General features: G+C 61.6%; 1 protein-coding gene across 1 annotated transcript; it reads right to left on the reverse strand.

Moving 5' to 3' along the window:
• Window positions 1-1,597: 1,597 nt before the first annotated feature.
• LOC114221824 (uncharacterized) lies at window positions 1,598-7,151 on the reverse strand. The gene is made up of 2 exons (XM_028119981.2): window positions 6,908-7,151; window positions 1,598-5,299 (listed from the first exon to the last, which is right to left on the reverse strand). The coding sequence occupies exon 2, from the start codon at window positions 5,230-5,232 to the stop codon at window positions 4,003-4,005; it is 1,230 nt and encodes a 409-aa protein (XP_027975782.1). The 5' UTR covers window positions 5,233-5,299; window positions 6,908-7,151; the 3' UTR covers window positions 1,598-4,002.
• Between the last annotated feature and the right edge of the window lie 9,132 nt (window positions 7,152-16,283).

Consider the following 16,283-nt stretch of genomic DNA (forward strand, 5'->3'; position numbering starts at 1 on the left):
CACAGAGGCAAGGTGCACGCACATGTGCACACTCTCACGTGTGCAGACACATGCTCATGCACACACATGCACACTCACGCAGGCAGGCAATGTACACACACACAGAGGCAAGGCACACATGTGCACACTCACACATACATGCAAACATGCATGCACATGTACTATCACTCTCTCCCCTCCCCAGATGTCCCCACACACAGATCCACATGCGTGTTCTCTTGGATGGAGACCCTTCCCCAGGGTGGGGCAGTGGGTGGGGGCAAGCAGAAGGTGGCAGCTATCCTGGGGTGTTGAATAGGGCTCCTTGAACTGGCCGGAGTTGACCTGATGCATTGTTTTTTTAAGATTTTATTTATTTATTTGAGAAAGAGAGAGAGCATGAGCGGGGTGGGGGCAGAGGGAGACGCAGACTTCCTGTTGAGCAGGGGGCCCAACATTGGACTCCATCCCTGGACCCCGGGATCATGACCTGAGCTGAAGGCAGACGCTTAACAGACTGAGCCCCCCAGGTGCCCCAGACCTGATGCATGTTTTGAATAGACTCCCTCCAGAACTGGTCTCCAGAACCCAGAGGGCAGAGGCCAGCCAGGCGGAGGGTCAGTGGGGGAGGGGGCACACTAGGGAATCTGGGGAGTCCCGGAAGGACTTGAAGGGTCTCATAGGGCCCTGGGGCCTGTCCACTGAGAGCCCCAGTCACCCCTACAGGAGCCAGGCCCAAACTGCAATGGAGTTTGGAGGCCTTCATCTCCTATCTCATGGACAGCCCCTGGGCTGCCGCAGAGGCCCCACAGGGCGGACACCAGTGGGTGGTGCACCAAGACTGAGTGCTGGCCCCGGACAGCAGCTGGGGTACCTTGTGACCAGCAGCCTGGCGAGGTCCTCCCAGGACTGCAGTGTTAGAGGCTCAGCCCCTCTGTGGGGTTCTCAGGCCCCAGCCTTCCTGAGGTCACCCCACTGAGAACCAGCCCAGGACAGACATCTTCAGGAGATGCAGCTCCCAGGGGGTGCATTTGGGTGCTCTGCAGGGCTAGCTGAGGGGCTGGCCTGGGTCGACAATGGAGGTCAGGCAGGCAGTGGCCTCTCCTCCTTCATGTGGAGGCCACTGCTCCTGGGTGCAGCAGGTATGCCTGGGGGTGGGAACACCAGCAGCCTGGGGACAGGGGGCCTCAGACCCCCGACCACTGACCGCTGGTGTGGGTAAGGACAAGGGTCAGGGCAGGCAGGGTGGCTTGGGGCAGCCCCGCGTCCAGGCTGCTGGGCGTGCTGGGGTCCCTGCCCTCTGGAGCCACGGGTCTGGGTCATGCAACCCGGGGGTAGGTGTTGGCTGGGGGTGTGGGGCAGAGTGCAGCCAGCCCCAGACCCTGCTCCGCTGAGGGCACTGGGGGTGCCACTCCCCTAGGCCTAGCGTCTCCGCAAGCCTGACACGGCCCGGCCCCAGCAGGGGATCTGTGCAAGAACTGGACACATGCCGCATGGGGAGCGAGAGGAGGAGTCCAGGCTGGAGGCCGAGGGCCCCACAGGCCCAGCCTCCTTGGCCTTCTGAGCTGGCACAATCTGAAAGCCGCCAGAGCAAAAGATCAACGGTCCTATAAAGTGGTTCATTTAGACCTTTTCTCTTTATTGTGTGCACAACTGTGTTATTTCATGACCTTAAAAACCACAGCCTTTTGAAGTGACAGGACTTTGTCGTCTCTCTTTCATCCGTCTGCTGTCTCTGGGCCACACGGCACAGCACTGTAGGGTGGGAATACTGCCTGAGGAGTGGGGGCTGTGTGTGCATGTGGGGGCCCCTGCACACAGCTGGGCTTTGGCCCGCAGGCCCCCAGCACCAACCCCAGACAGAGCAGCCACTGATATGGCCTGGATTGGGCCCTCGGTGTCCGTGAGGACCGTGTGTGCCCTCTGGGAGCTTGGCCCTGGCCCACAGTGGGTATGGATGGGCCTGTTGGGTCCCCGTCCCATGCCACAACTGTGGGGGCTGGAGGGTCCCCACTGCTCCTGGGAGGCTCTTGCTCAGCCTGGGGCCCAGACCATGCCCCCTGCTTTGGACATCTCAGAGACCAGGTGCTGGGGCCCCTTGGAGTGGATCCTGGTGCCAAGCACTGCCCCCAAGAAAGTTCTGGCACCCAAAGCCACCCAGCGAGCCCTGGGGTTCACGGGACCATCCCCTACTTGGCAGGTCCTCCTGTGACCTGGGGTCCTACCTTGTGCCTTTGCTCACACTGCCCTCTTGCCCAGAGCCCCTCCCTTTTCTGCCCCTCACACACCTGCCTCTGGCCAGTCTCCTGTTGAGGGCGACCCTCCTGGGGCAGTCCTGGCCCCAGGAGAGAGGCGAGCAGTCCAGCCTCTGTGTTCCATTAACACGTGTTAAGTGTCCAGGCTGCCGAGTGGGGAGCTTTGGTTTAGCAACAGACCACAGGATCTGCTGTGCTTCCACAAGAGAAGTTGAAATAGAGAAGTTTGTTGCTCACGGGTCCTGGAGGAGGTGTGCGCATGCCTGGAGAGGCCACGTCAAGGTAGTGTGGTCAAGGCAGAGTGCAGACAAGGCAGGATCAGAAGCTCCCACCAATACCACGGTCTCTGGGTGGGGTGCTCTGGGGATCCTGAGCTAGGACCAGATTGGTCAGTTCAAACCACAAGAGCAAGGTTTTGGTAAGACCCATGGTGTGGGCTGGGGGATCTTATCTAAGGGGCACGTAAGGAGAAGGTCCTGGGAGGTGGGCACAGGGTAAGGGCTGCTCGGGGGTCAGATGAGGGACTTGCTGCTCTGTGGCTGTGGCCTGGGCCCGAGCTTGCAAGTCAGCAAACCAGAGTAGCTGAGCCAAATACTCACCAGTGTGGCACCGGGCCACAAGCCCAAGGGAAGCCCAGGCGTTCTGGGGACATGTGCCCAGCACTAACTTCAAATCTGTCGGGAGGTCACCTGCCAACTGCTCATTTACAGACAGGTGAGCTGAGGCTCAAGGCAGCGCCCTGGGGGCCACCCCTCATTTCCAAAGTCCTGCCCTGGCGCTCTGCTGGAGCCGAGGGGGTCTCTGGAGCCTGACTGACCTTCACATGGGCACGGGCATGGGGTGTGAGGGTCTCACCCCCACCCACTGGGCAGGGCTCAGAGCGGAGGGGGCCGTGCAGCTCGGCCTCGCGGTGCCCCCTGTTCTGCCCCCACAGACAGAACCAGCTCAAGCGTTTCATGTTCTTGTCTGCAGATAGTTCCCTGTTCTCACGGGGAAGGGCGTCTGCAGAAGCCCAGAAACACCAGGGTGCGGAGTGACGTCTGAGCCCAGGAAGCCAGACTTCAGGGTGAGCGGGCAAGCGTGGAGAACATAGCTCCACCAGGCGACAGCCCCCAGGCACAGGCACACCCTCCGCCCTGGAAAGGGAGGCTGGGGACGGGCTGAGGCTGAGGCCGGGAGGGAGCAGAGACCCAGGTCTGACGGGGCGTCCCCACTGAGGACACACGCAGGCCTTATCGTTCCCAGCCATGGACGGCTGTGGCTGGCCCCTCACAGGCTCTCAGAGTCGACAGCTGTGTGTTGGTGCCCTGAGAGCAGAGGGTGAACGGCCCAGGGTCCTTTCGCTCGGCCTGGTGCCCCCGCTCACCCCAGCATCACCATGCTCCGTGTCCCAGGACGAGGGGCAGGTGCCTGGAAGAGCTGCTCAGGGAGGGGGCCACAGGGAGCCAGCATGGTCTGCCCTGGTCCCCTGGACACGAACCGGCCACCCAGACAGCGGCAGTGACCGTCTCCTCCTCAAGAGCAGGCCAGATCCTAAGGGGACCTGCTGCTTCCCCAGCCTCCCCTCACATAGTCTCATCAAAAAGCCCCTCCCCAAACAGTCAGGCCACCTGGGCTGACGTGGCCACCTCTGCCTTCAGAGCAGGCTGTGGGGCCCTCGGCGAGGGTGAAAGTCCTGACCAGACGTGAGGGTCCCGTGTACACCACCTGGGTCTCGGGGAGGCCATGCCTGCAGGGCCAGCCATGGCCCCAGGGGCCCCTCCTGTCGTCACACGGGGTTAACCCCAAGACCCTCGTGTTTCATCAGCTGCAGAGAGACGAACTGGCAGAAGCACAGGCCCAGCTCCAGGTGGCCTGGAGCCCCCTGGGTGTCCTCGCAGGCGGGGAAGTGTGCGTGGGCCACGCAGCAGGTGTAGCTGGACGAGAAGCGCAGGAGGGCCTCCCGGAACAGGGCCTCGCCCTGTGGGGCCTGCAGGAAGACCTGCCTGCAGTCCCCCAGCAGCACGTACACGAAGTGCAGCTTGTTCATGGTGTCACAGCCCATCAGCAGGGAGTGGGGCGCCAGCAGGACGTTGGCCTCGCCCACTCTGAGCTCCAGCTCCCGCATCTTCTTCCGAGAAAACCTCCTGAACCAGCACAGGCTGTTCACCCCCAAGGCGACGAGGAGAGGGCAGAAAAAGACGGTGGCGGAGATTAGGAGGAAGCGCTCCGCCGGTGGGTTTCGCTGCAGCCCCAGCATCACGGGGAGGAGAAGCATCGCCAAGGAGAGGGTGATCAGGAAGATGCCCAGGGGGACCCGGCAGCCCAGGTACCGGAGGCAGGACCTGGGGGACTGCACCCCATTCAGGATGCCCACGGCATGCTTGTACACCTCGGGGTCCTCCAACACCTCCTTCAAGGGGTCGGGGACACCCAGGGTGCTGAAGGACCCCACCTTCCATGAGGGCAGGCTGTCCCTGTTGATGCAGTTCAGGGTCAGGAGGGTCTTCCCGCTGTAGAGGGAGGGGGTCGGGTGCCGGGCGGGCAGGGCGCGCGTCAGCCTGTGGTTGGGCTGGCACAGGAGATGCTGCACCTTGAGGTGGAAGCGGCTGTCTGTGGCCTCCAGGTAGGTCAGGTGGCTGAGGTGCAGCGGGATCTGGCAGGGCCGCAGCAGGACCGGGATGACCGGCTTCCTCTCCAAGCAGTAGCCGAACAGGGACAGGTCGGCCTCCAGGAGGCACCACCTACTCTGCACAAAGTCCTGGCTCAGCACCAGCAGCACCTTCTGGCTCTGCTGGATACACTCGGCCATGTTCTCCAGGACGTTCCTGCCCGGGGTGAAGTCCCGCTCGTGCAGGCAGATTCTCAGCCCCGGGAGGTCAGCTTCCAGGCGGCTGATGAGCCCGTGCGTCCACACGGCATCCATGCTGCTGTAACTCACAAACAGGTGGAACTTCTCGCCAGGCTTCAGTGGGGAGATGGCCGGGGCCACACCTTCCTCCGCAGGGCCAGGATCCATGGGTGCTGCCTGCGAATCCAGCCCTGGAAGCCGCCTCTGGTCTCCAGAGAAGAAAACCACCCTCGGGCTGCAAGAGATGGAGACAGACTGACTGGGCAGACTACGGGACCACCAGCTCGGAAAGCCATGCACAGCCCCTGGGACCACTCGCCCAAACCTGCCAGGAGATGGACAGTGACCAGACGTGAGGGTCCTGTGTGCACCAGCTTTCCCACTCACCGCTCCCCCTTCCAACTCAGGAGAAAGCCAGCGTGCTCCCCGGACCAACCTCAAGGGTGCCCCTCTTCTAGCTCTGTGCTCCCAGCCTCCATCGGGGCCCCTGAGCCCCCTTCCCACTACGACGTCTCCTACTCCCCTGCCTGCCCCTGGGTCTCTGCCACACACAAGTGTCATGGGACCCCCACTTCAGTGCACTCTGAGGAATCAGCCTCGCTGTTCTCATCTGGGGGGTGGGGCCTTCCTTGATGTCCACAAGACACTGGCTTTGAAAGGCTTGGTGCACATGGTGGCCACACCTTCCCGTCCTTTCTTTCTCTTCATTTGTGGTTCATGTGGTTCCTGGGAAGGAGGGGTTGCTATACACTGGATGTTTGTGTCCCCCAAATTCGCATGTTGAAGCCCTAACCCCCAGGTGATGGTATTGGGAGGTGATTGGGGCATGAGGGTGGAGCCCCATGGATGGGGTGAGTGCCCTTATAAAGAGGTCCCGGAGGACGCCCTCAGCCCTCCACCGGTGAGGATGCAGCGAGCAGGCAAGCCAGGAGGTGGCCGCACCAGAAGCTGACCGTGCTGACGCCCTGACCCCAGAATGCCAGTCTCCAGACTGAGAAATAACTGTTGCTTAAGCCCCCAGACTACGGCGCTATGTCCGGAGCCCAAGGGGACGAAGACGGGTCTTCGATAATACTTGCTCCAGGAAAGCAGTCACACTTTCCAGAAAGCACTAGAACTGTCTCTGTGCCGCTCGAGACCCTCATGTCGAGATCTTGCTGTTCAGACTCAGTGAACAGAGCACTGAGCTGCAACTCTGGCCACCAGAGGTCTGTCTGCTCGTTTCTAAGGAGGCTCATCAAGCACCATCTCCCCAGGACTCACGGCGGAGGTTTTCTCGATTTTCTCATGTGCCCACAGCTAGCTGAGGTGACCCTGCCCAGACACCCTGCCCACTGGAGCCCTGCACACCCACATGGCAGCTGGTGTGACGGCCAGCCTCACAGGCACACCGTGGGCCGAGATGCCCCTCTGCCAGGCAGTCCCCCGCTGAGACCCCTCCCCTCTTGGGTGAGAGCAGGAGCAGGGGAGTCAGAGGAGGACCAGTGAGCCACTCTGGGAAACGAAGGAGGAAGGAGCCCATCTGCCCACTCTCTGCTTCCACAGGGACCCCTATCTCCACCTGCTCTACCTGGTGACTGGGAGGAAGGCACCCACATGGGGGTGACAAGGAGGGGACTCATCCCATAGCCCAGCCGGCACAGCACTGGGCTGGAACCTTTGCACGAGGCCACGGTGTCCACCCTTCCTGCCCAGCAAGCCCTGGTGCGTGGGCACCATCCCCCAGACCACCCCCTTCCAGGTGGCATGAACACCAGGGGAGCAAGGCTCTGGGGGACACACTTGGAAAGCCTGCTCTCACAGGGTTCCCGCTCCGGGAAGGCTGGCCACCCCTTTCTCTCACCGAGTGGGTAAGGACGTGTCCAGGAGGCACCTGCACCTGCTCCGCCACGGTTAAGTGCTGGGGCTCGGACACTATCCTGGGCCCCGAGGGCCTGAAGAGTGCAGGCTCTCGGCCAGCGGGCACCGCTCGGTCCTCACTGCTGCTCCTCATGCGGGTCCTCAGGGGAGGCCTGGGAGGCAGCTGGGGACCCTCCCCCACGCTGTCCCCAGACAGGAGGAAGTCTGCACCCAACACTTTCTAGAGGCTCTCTGCTAAAGCACAAGTAGTGGGAAGGCGAAAGAAGGAAGTGAATTGAGGAAGGCCCCGCCTGCAGGATGGGGATGGGTGGGCAGAGGGAGAACAGGCACAGCACTGCCCCTTCTGAGAAAAGATTCTGGCTGGAGCCCCCAGGTCTGGAGATCTGGGGCTCTGGAAATCTGTGTGATGGGGACTTTGCTGGAGCCACTGGGCTTGCTGGCTGCTGGACCAGGCCCCTCCTGCTGGAAGAAGTGACGGGGATGACTGGGTGTGACTCGGTGGCTCCTGGTTGGGTTCGCTGGAGGGGGTCTGGCCAGGCGCAGGGGTGGGAGTGCATCCTCTGTGTCCTTGGGGCTGGCTGCACCCTCCAAGAGAAGATCCCAGCTGCTGGGTGGCCTCCCCAAACAGCCACGTGGGGCTCGGGTCACTTCCCCTGCTCCTGCCCTCTCAGGCCAAGGGGACACAACAGCCTGGGAGCTGCACCCCTCCTGGCGGTTTCGGGAAACCCACCCAATAGCCCCAACACTGGCCCTTTCCCGAATTCTACTCATAACCCAAGGGAGGAGCCATCTGTGTCCCTCGGGGCCCTGTCCCCTCCTCCAAGACCTCCTCCCACCTGAGCCGAAGGTGTGTCTCCAGAGGCTCCTCTCCAATCTGATCCATCACCCTACAGGCGATCACTTAAGGAAATCGCTATTCAAACTCATACCTGAGGAAGAAACTCAAACTCACAAGCTACTGTGTTGCTCCTGGGAAACAAGCAAAACCCAGAATTTATGAAGCAGCTTCTGCTGGTGATGCTGGGGAAGCTGGCACACACTACATGAACCACGGTGGCCCCTGATTTGTCACCACTGGTTTGGAACACAACCCGGTAATGTCCTCCAAGAGGCATGGAGAGAGGGGTCTGCTCTTTGAGGACAGAATCCCATAGAAAAAAAAGCCATACGCCTAGCTGATGGATTCGTGCCTGAAATAATGGGACTTTGAGGGACGCACACTTCCAGCATTGTCACTTTTTGGAGGATGAAGATTTTCTTTTTTTTTTTTTTTTAAGACTTTATTTATTTGAGAGAGAGAGAGAGAACAAGTACACAAGGGGGAGAGGGGCAGAGGGAGAGGGAGAAGCAGACTCCTGGGTGGGCTGAGGGTGAAGCCAGCCTGCAGGGCTGGGGGCTCAAGGGGCTCAGGGCTCACGGGTTCGGGGGCTCAGGGCTCAGGGGCTCCGGGGCTGGGGGTGCAGCCCAGAGGCTCAGGGCTCTATCCCAGGACCCTGAGACCATGACCCGAGACAAATCAGACAATTAACCAACTGAGCCACCCAGGCATCCGGTATGAAGAAGATTTTCCACAACAACTAGTCCTTCGAGGGGCTCACCCCTCCCTGCACATCCTGCCCCCCTCCCCCCGATCAGATGGATGCCCACGCCTCACCAACACTCACTCTTCCAAAGCAAGGGTGGCCTGGGGTGCCACCCAATGAGGAGAGGAGCAGAAGCCTGTGGCCTCCCTGCTTCAGTTCCCTCTTCTGTTCAGCAGAAGCTAACAGGGCTCAGGGGTAGTTTCCACTTGCAGGAAGGAAGGGAGGGAGGGAGGGAGAAGCGGCTGCAAGGGAAAGCCCAGTCAGTGCTGCCCCTGGGAGGCAGAAGACACCACTGCTCTTTGCTCCTGTGACCTGGGCCGAGAGAGGGGTGGAGGGGGCATAACTCCCAGGCCCCTGACGGCTGGGGGCAGCCTGGGAAGGAGGTCTGCTGGCCAGAGCCCTCCCTGGCTGCACACCCACCTGCACTCCTGGGTCCTGTAGCACTTGGGGACACCCCTTCCTCCCCCCACTTTCTGCGGTCACACTTACGCAGGTCTGGGAGGGTGGGGTGGTCCCAGACCCAGACTTCATTTCCCTACCGGAGGAGTTTCACAACTCCCCCCCCATACACACGCACTCACACCCAGGCCTCCAGGGGACCCTGCTGAGCCCAGGCCTGGCTCAGACCCGGGGCTCCAAACCCAAGCCTGGGGGGTGGGGAGAGCACAGGAGTGGCAGGTGGGGGGTTCAAAGGTGGACCCTCCCGTTTCACACCCCCCACCCTCCTCGTTAACTCTGCTTCCCTAGCAGACAGCTGTCGGCTCTTCACTAAAGCTTGTTCGCTCCTTAGCGGTTAAGTGCCGTGGGCCGGGTTCCCAGGGGTCCCTGGGGTCTCAGAGCAGCGCGATCCACTCTGGCTTCCCAGCTCCCAGAGTTCCAACATGTGCTGGGCGGCTCTGACAGGTCAGCCGCTGCCTCTGACCCAGTTCGGCAGGGCCCCGCTCCTCTGGGGGTGGCAGTGGGGGAGGAGGTGACCGTGGGGGTGGGGGAGGGGGTCCCTGGCCTGGGCCCGCTCCATCCACCGTACTCCAGGCAGGTCACTGTGAGGGGTCCAGCACCAAGAAGAGGGGTCTGGACCAGCGAGGGGGAGCTGGGGAGGTGCCAGGGTGCGTGCAGCACAGCCCCGGCCGAGGTGGGGGTGAGATGCTACAGGGAAGGTGACCCAACCCTCCCCTTCCGTGGCTCCTCTGTCGAGGGTCAAGGCTGCTCACTGAGTGCAGACCCTTGGGGGTGGGCTGGGCATGGGCAGCCACCATGCCCTCCTCCCCGTCTGTAGTCAGGGACCCTCTGGGCCATGGTCAGTTGTCCTTGGGGCCTAGTCAGTGACATAGACATCATTGCAGTCCTGAGCTATCAGCGACTCAGGGCAGACGTGCCTGCCTGAGCGACCGCCTTGCCCGCACCCCGCTTGGCTCAGGCCTCCCAGACCTCAGCGACTCCGCAGAGGGCACCGCTTTCCTGTCCCACCTGGGCTCCTGCTTCCCAACTCTGTGCCCTGCCCTGGCACTCCGGAAGCTCCCGGGGCGGTGTGGCTCTCTGGGCCTGTCTTCACTTCTCTGTGGGCATGCTGCTCAGCGCCCAACCGAGAACAGCCTCTTCCCTTCCCCCCTCTGCACCCTGCTCCCGGTCCCCCCACCTTTTGACAGGTGACGGATTATCAAGGAAATGGGAGGAAGGAATGACAGGAGTTAGGGAGAGAAGGGGAGGGAAGGGAGAGGGGAAGGAGGAAAAGAAGGGAGAGGGAGACAGAGCAGGGAGGGAAGAGAGGGCTGTGGGCCGCGGCCTCGTGGGGCAGCCACGGGCAGGTTCGTCCCTCCCACAGGCAGGGACGGGCCCCAGTTCCGGTCATCCTGGGCCGGTGCTGGTGGGGGCTGGAGAGGAGAGCAGAGGGAGGGAGGGAGGAGAGAACCCTGTGCTGGAGGAAGGTGGCAGAAGGCAGGTGGTCATTAGGCTGCTGGCCAGGTCCAGGTGGCAATGGCACCGCTCCCCGGGCGCACACGGGGGCAGCCAGGGCCTCTTGCTTGCCCTTCCAGCCAGACCTGGCCCAGTCCTGAGTGCATCCAAGGGCCATCAGCCCTTGTGCACCCCTGAGCCCAGTCTGGTGGGAGAGCTGAGCGGACATGACCACATCCTGGGTTCCTGGATCGCCTGGGGCCCCTGCCCGTGTGTTAGTGGGGACAGTCTGGAAAGCAAGCCCGTGCCCCCAGCACTCGAGGCCAGAATGTGTAGGGCCGGGACACAAGAGGCGGGGTGCTGCCCCACTGGGGTGGTCCCGCCCATCACCTGGCTGCCCTGTCCCTTGGTGGTCACACCATTTCCCAGCCCACGGCTATCAGGCATCTGAGGTAGGGCTGACTCGGTCAGGGAGGAACAGAGATTGTAAGGCTTCCTGCGACCCTAGCTCTGCTCTTTGACTATCCACGTGGCCCTGGGACAGACCCTTAAACTCAGGTGGCTCAGCTGGGAAGGACAGACGCTGCCTCTCTGAGGTCAAGGGCAGGGCTTTGGCCAAGCAAGGTGGCAGGGAGCTTTGTTTCACCTAAAGTTTCTGGGGGTTTTTGTTGTTGTTTTATTAATGTGTTGCCACATTTTAAAACTAGCAGGTTGGCCCTAGCAAAGGTCCAGGAACACCCCCTCCTTCCCAGGCACTGAAGGAAGTTCAGAGTCAGGTTGGGAGGTGGAGCCTGGCCAGAAGGCAGCTGAGACGCCACCAGGGTGGGTCTGTGGTCCGTGGGAGTAGAGGACACAGATGCTCCTGCTAGGACACATCCTCCTGGGCCCTGAAAACATGTTGTTCTATAGCATTACCCATAAAATACGATGGCATGTTACCCACGATAGCGAGACTGTGGGATCGACCCAGATGTCCCACAGCTGATGAAGGTCAATCTGCACAATGGAGTGTGGCCCAGCCACCGAAGGAACAAAGTGTGTTGTACATGCCGCAGTGTGCGTGAGCCTCGGGAAGCAGTATCTGGAGTGAAAGGGGCCAGGCACAAAGACCACATCCTGTCTGATTCCGTTTACCGGTGATGTGCGCAACAGGCAAATCCAGCTAGAAAGTAGATTAGCGGTTGCCAGGGCAGGGGCCAGGGGCAGAGGGGAAAAGGGAACGGCAGCTAATGGCGGACGGGGTTTCTTACCAGGACCGGGACAATGTTCTGGAATTAGAGAATTGTGACAGCCGCACAACCTTGTGAATACACTAAAACCCACTAAAATGCACACTTTAGAATGGTAAATTTTATGTTCTGTGTATTATATTTCAACTAAAACAAATCAAGATGGCATAGGAAAGGTAGGGCTGTGTAAGCAAAGCGCTGGGAACTCAGGAGGTGTAGGTGCTGCCGACCAGAAATGCAGCTGGATCAGCAGGGAGGAAGTGCCACCTGCCGGAGCCACGGAGCCACACCAGCCAAGCCCTCTGGAGCTTTGTGTGTTTTCTTCAAAGACAGCCAAGAGAGCCACTGTGCCCCAGCTCGGGGCTTGGGCTGTAAATCTCCGCCCGCTCCTCCCCTCCAGATCTGGAGAACCAGACAGTGAGCCAGCACCACTCCCGCGCCTCTCCTGCTCACCTCCCAGCCCCCGTGACCACACTCTCCTGAGGTAGGTCCTCACCTCTCCTGAAGGACAGGTGGCTCTCCTCCTTCCTTCTCATTAAGGCTGAACCGGAAGACCTCGGCGCTGCTGTCCGAGCCTCTTTGAACGGTGTCTGGATGGCCACGGGTGTCTCCTGGGTGGGACCCCACTGGCTCCAGGCCCTCCCCTCCTCCGCCCCTTCACTCCCAGGGCTCTGGCCATGTGAAGCGCTCCATCCCTGGGTCACGGCTCTGCCAAGCCATCCCTCTCACCCTCAGCCCGCAGCACCTGCCTCCTGGCTCACAGCCTCACCTGGCTGGGCTCCATGAGGCGGACAGCATCTGTGGGGTCTGTGTGTCCAGCCCCCGGCACAGCTGGCTGGCAAGCCGCAGATATGTCTGGGGAGGGGGGGAGAGAGGACCAAGCTCCAGTCAGCCCTGCATACGACAGGCTCCTCTGCCGTGACTCAGCCATGGGTCAGTTGCGTCCATCGCAGCTGCAGCTCCAGGCCCAGGCCTCAGGCCTCAGACCTGCCCGCCCGCCGCCACACCCAGAAGGGATCCTTGCTTCCAAAGGCCTCTGATGTGGGGATGGGAGGGAAGCCCCTGCCAGGTAAGGGGAGGTGGAGACGGGCCTTCCTGACGACCAGGATCAGAGACTGTGCTGGGCATCGTGCTCCATGTTGAGCTGGGTCCCAGAACACAGAGAGCCTCGGGTGGGGACCCCCCCAGAGCCTGGATGGAGGGAAGTCCCCATGTCTGCACCACAGGCTCTGGGGACATCCCCCCTCCCCCGCCCACGGCTCAGACAGAGCTGCCTCTCACTTTGTGTGCAGCCCAGCATTCACTTCTCCTCATTCACGGCCTTAGCAGGATGCTGCCCCCCAGCCCTTGGTCAGCCATCTCCTGTCTGGCAGGAGGTGTCAAGTTTCTGCCAAGGGGGGGATCCTGGGCACTGGGGTCCCTGGTGGCTGGTAGAGAACGTGCTGCCCACAGCCTGGTAGCTTGGCCAAGGTCGTTGGGGTCACTCAGGAGGCCAGGTGTCCTTGGCAGCCCACAGCCACAGAGGGGGCACCATGTGGTCCCAGCCCTGAGACCGCAACCATGGTCCTGGCAACAGGGGGAGGCCTGAGGCTGAGGGGTCTTTCTCGGCGCTGACTCCTGGTCCTTCCTCTTGGGGAGCCCTCTCCAAGGACTCCAAAGGTTCGAGGACATCTCCAGCCCCGCTGACGTGCCACGTGAGTGCGTGCGGCCCTGAGTCTGAGGGTGAGGCAAGAAGGGCGCAGGCACGGGGCTGGCCTGTGGTCAGAGGGCAGGGAGCATTCAGGGCTTTCCTTCTCAGTGGGCCCCGTGCAGACCGGACGCACCCCTAGGCAGCGGTGGGGAAGCTGCTGGTCTGGGTGGGCTTGAGTCCAAACGCTGTCCTAGAAAAGCTCAAGAGAAAGAGATGGAAACCCCGTTAGCCCTCCCCTGGGCTGAGCCCCTGGAAGCAAATCAGCGGATCCCGACGCAGCCCCTCTGGCTGCGTGGACAGTGTCCCTCACTGCCCACCTGAGAGCCTGGTGGGTCAGTGCCCCGGTGCTGTTTCTGCCCCTTCCCCCACGCCAGCAAGGGGGGAGACACATCTGCCTCCTCTGGGGCTGAACTCTGGGCCCACGAGCGCAGGGCCTGCTCTGGGTGCACCCCAGCCCAGATTTGGTCCCGACCCTTCCGTGTCCGTCACTGTCTGGGTTGGAGCGGCCCTACAGCGTGAGGAAGCCAGGTCCTGTCTCCACTCTGGCTTGGCTGTCCTGACACCCCTTCCCCACACGCCCTCAGGAGGTCGAAGGCCAGGGGGCGGCTCCAGCTTACCCCAGCGACCAAGGTCAGGTGCTTCCTCTCAGCGGCAGGAGGTGTCCTGCTCTCGGGTCCCTTCACTGAGGGGGGAGCCTGGAAGTCAGACCCGACACTGTGCTCTGCCACCCAGGCCAGCCCCCCGCGCCTCACCAGCCCTCACGCTCACGTCTGAACCCAGAGGAAAAGCTCACATCTGCTCGGCGTCAACAAAGTGTTTCTTTTGACTTCCTTCTGGACGGAGAACAATGTCTGACCCAGAAAACTGTCACAGAGCTTGTCCCGCACACAGTTGCAGTGGGAGCCGCTGGGGGCCGTGAGAAACTGCGTGTCCGAGCTCATGGGTCTCCAGCTCCCGGCTGCACAGTAGGGCTCCCGAGGGCCACCATGGCTCACACGGTCCCAGGGGTGATTCACTACGTTAGGGCACACACAGGATGCTCCTTTCTTCACCTGCTTGCACCCTGAAGAGGGTTTGGAAACAGGTGCAGCTTGGCGCCGTCCCTACTGGGCCGGGAGGGGAGAGGCCGCTGCTGAAGGAAGTCCCCAGACTCGGGGGTGGAGAGACTGAGCGGGGGCCCCACATCCTTCCCCGGATTGTTCCCCAGCCCAGGACAGACACCTCCCTCCACCCATGGAGCTGGTCGGCAAGCCACTGGCCCAGTGACAGCCACAGCAGAGTGGAAGGGTGCAGCGTTGCACAGGAGAGGCAGGTCACAGCAGCCCCCAGGCGTGGCTGCCTCTGAGAGATGCTGCACCAGACCCTGGGCTGGGGGTGTCCCAGGGATGGGGAGCGGCAGTTTCCAGCCTTGCCCTGCTTATGAGCACCTGAAGCTCATTTGATCTCGTTGGTGGGATGTGCTTCCTGCTACCTACAGGTTCCCAAGGGTCCAGACAGAGAACAGGTGTCCCAAGCGTAGCATGTTCCTAGTGCCCATGACCCTCAACAGGTTCATTCAACAGATGGTTGCTGAGTGCTTGCTGGTCCATGCTGAGGAACAGCTGGCAAACACAGGAACATCCACGCTTGTAGGAAGACAGAGAAAAGGGAGAGGGATGATCCTGTAAGTGGTCCTAAGGGCTGAGAAGGACAGGGGATGTGGCCACTGGTGGTCAGGGGAGACCTCCTGGGAAGGTGACATGGGGCAGGGCTGTGCACATGAAGGGGCACAAGGGGACTGTGGGGTCCTGGGGGCTAAGGTGAGCTGGGTTCCAGGTGAGGGTCTGGCAGGTGAGGCATGGATGGTCTCATTCCCCTGGGATGTGGCCACCGTTGGGGGGACCCAGGGAGCTAGGAACCCAAGAGCCACAGGCCCAGTGGAGGACTGATGGGAAGCAAGGGAGGCCCTATGGGGGCCACGTCCACACATGGTGTGCCCTTGTCTGGTCTGCTGAAGTTCGCTGATGGAGGCGTGCCCCTGGTCAAGTGACATCTTTGCATTCATGATCCCAGATTTGGAGGCACCTGTGGCCCCTCCTGGTCCAGCGCCTGGGCACAGTCACAAGGTGGAGGCTGGTGCTAGACTTGAGAACCACCTCCTGGGGGCCCTGTCCAGGGGCCCCCACACTGGGCAGAGGAACAGCCAAACTGAGAGGCCCCAAACAGCAAGTAGAACCAAGAACCCTGTACGGCAAGGAACGGAGGCTCACCGGGGCTGCGGGCAGGAGGGAAGGGTCATGTGTGGGGGGAGGGGAGAACCAGGTCCTGAGATGCATTCCCAGTGACCTGAACCCCATGTTGTTCTGCGATGCTCAGCTACAGGAAAAAGGGAGGGAAAGGCGGAGCCCAAGCCCCAGCAGGTGAACAAGGCCTAGGGAAACCAAAGCAAGAAGACCCTACTAGAAGGATATCTGAGTGTCCACGGAATGCAGCCTGGGCACCAGGCCCAAGGAGAAGGCTCCATTCTGCAGGGCCTCTCAAAAGCTGCCCATCCCCACCCAGCTTGGGGGGAGAAGGAGCCATCAGGGGCTGGCCTGCCTGCCCTCGTTCCCATGAGGCCAACCAGATGTGGGCTGCTGGTGGGCTACGGCAATGGGCATCACCTGGGCCTCCTCAGCCCAATGGCTGCCATGTGTCCACAGGTCCCAGTCCTCAAGACCAAGGCAAACAGGAGTGAACTCGGAATCCGAGAGAGGCATCCAACAGCCCTGATGCAGAGCAAGGGCTCCAAGGAACCTCTCTCGGATTTTCAAGTGGGAGCACCGTGCCCAGAGCCACAGCCTCTAAATGAGAAGCGTACCAGACTGAGACACACACCAGCCTTGTTCCTCCCTCACCTCTCCTAGCACCTGCTCTGCCCACCCACCCACACCGCAAGCAAGAGCCGGCTGATTCCAGGACCCCGAGGGCTTCTGCTCCACTGGT

Source organism: Eumetopias jubatus, unplaced genomic scaffold (genome assembly GCF_037043125.1).
Source record: "Eumetopias jubatus isolate StellerSeaLion01/CBP00866 unplaced genomic scaffold, mEumJub1_p1.0 scaffold_17, whole genome shotgun sequence".
In the NCBI taxonomy this organism is placed as follows: domain Eukaryota; kingdom Metazoa; phylum Chordata; class Mammalia; order Carnivora; family Otariidae; genus Eumetopias; species Eumetopias jubatus.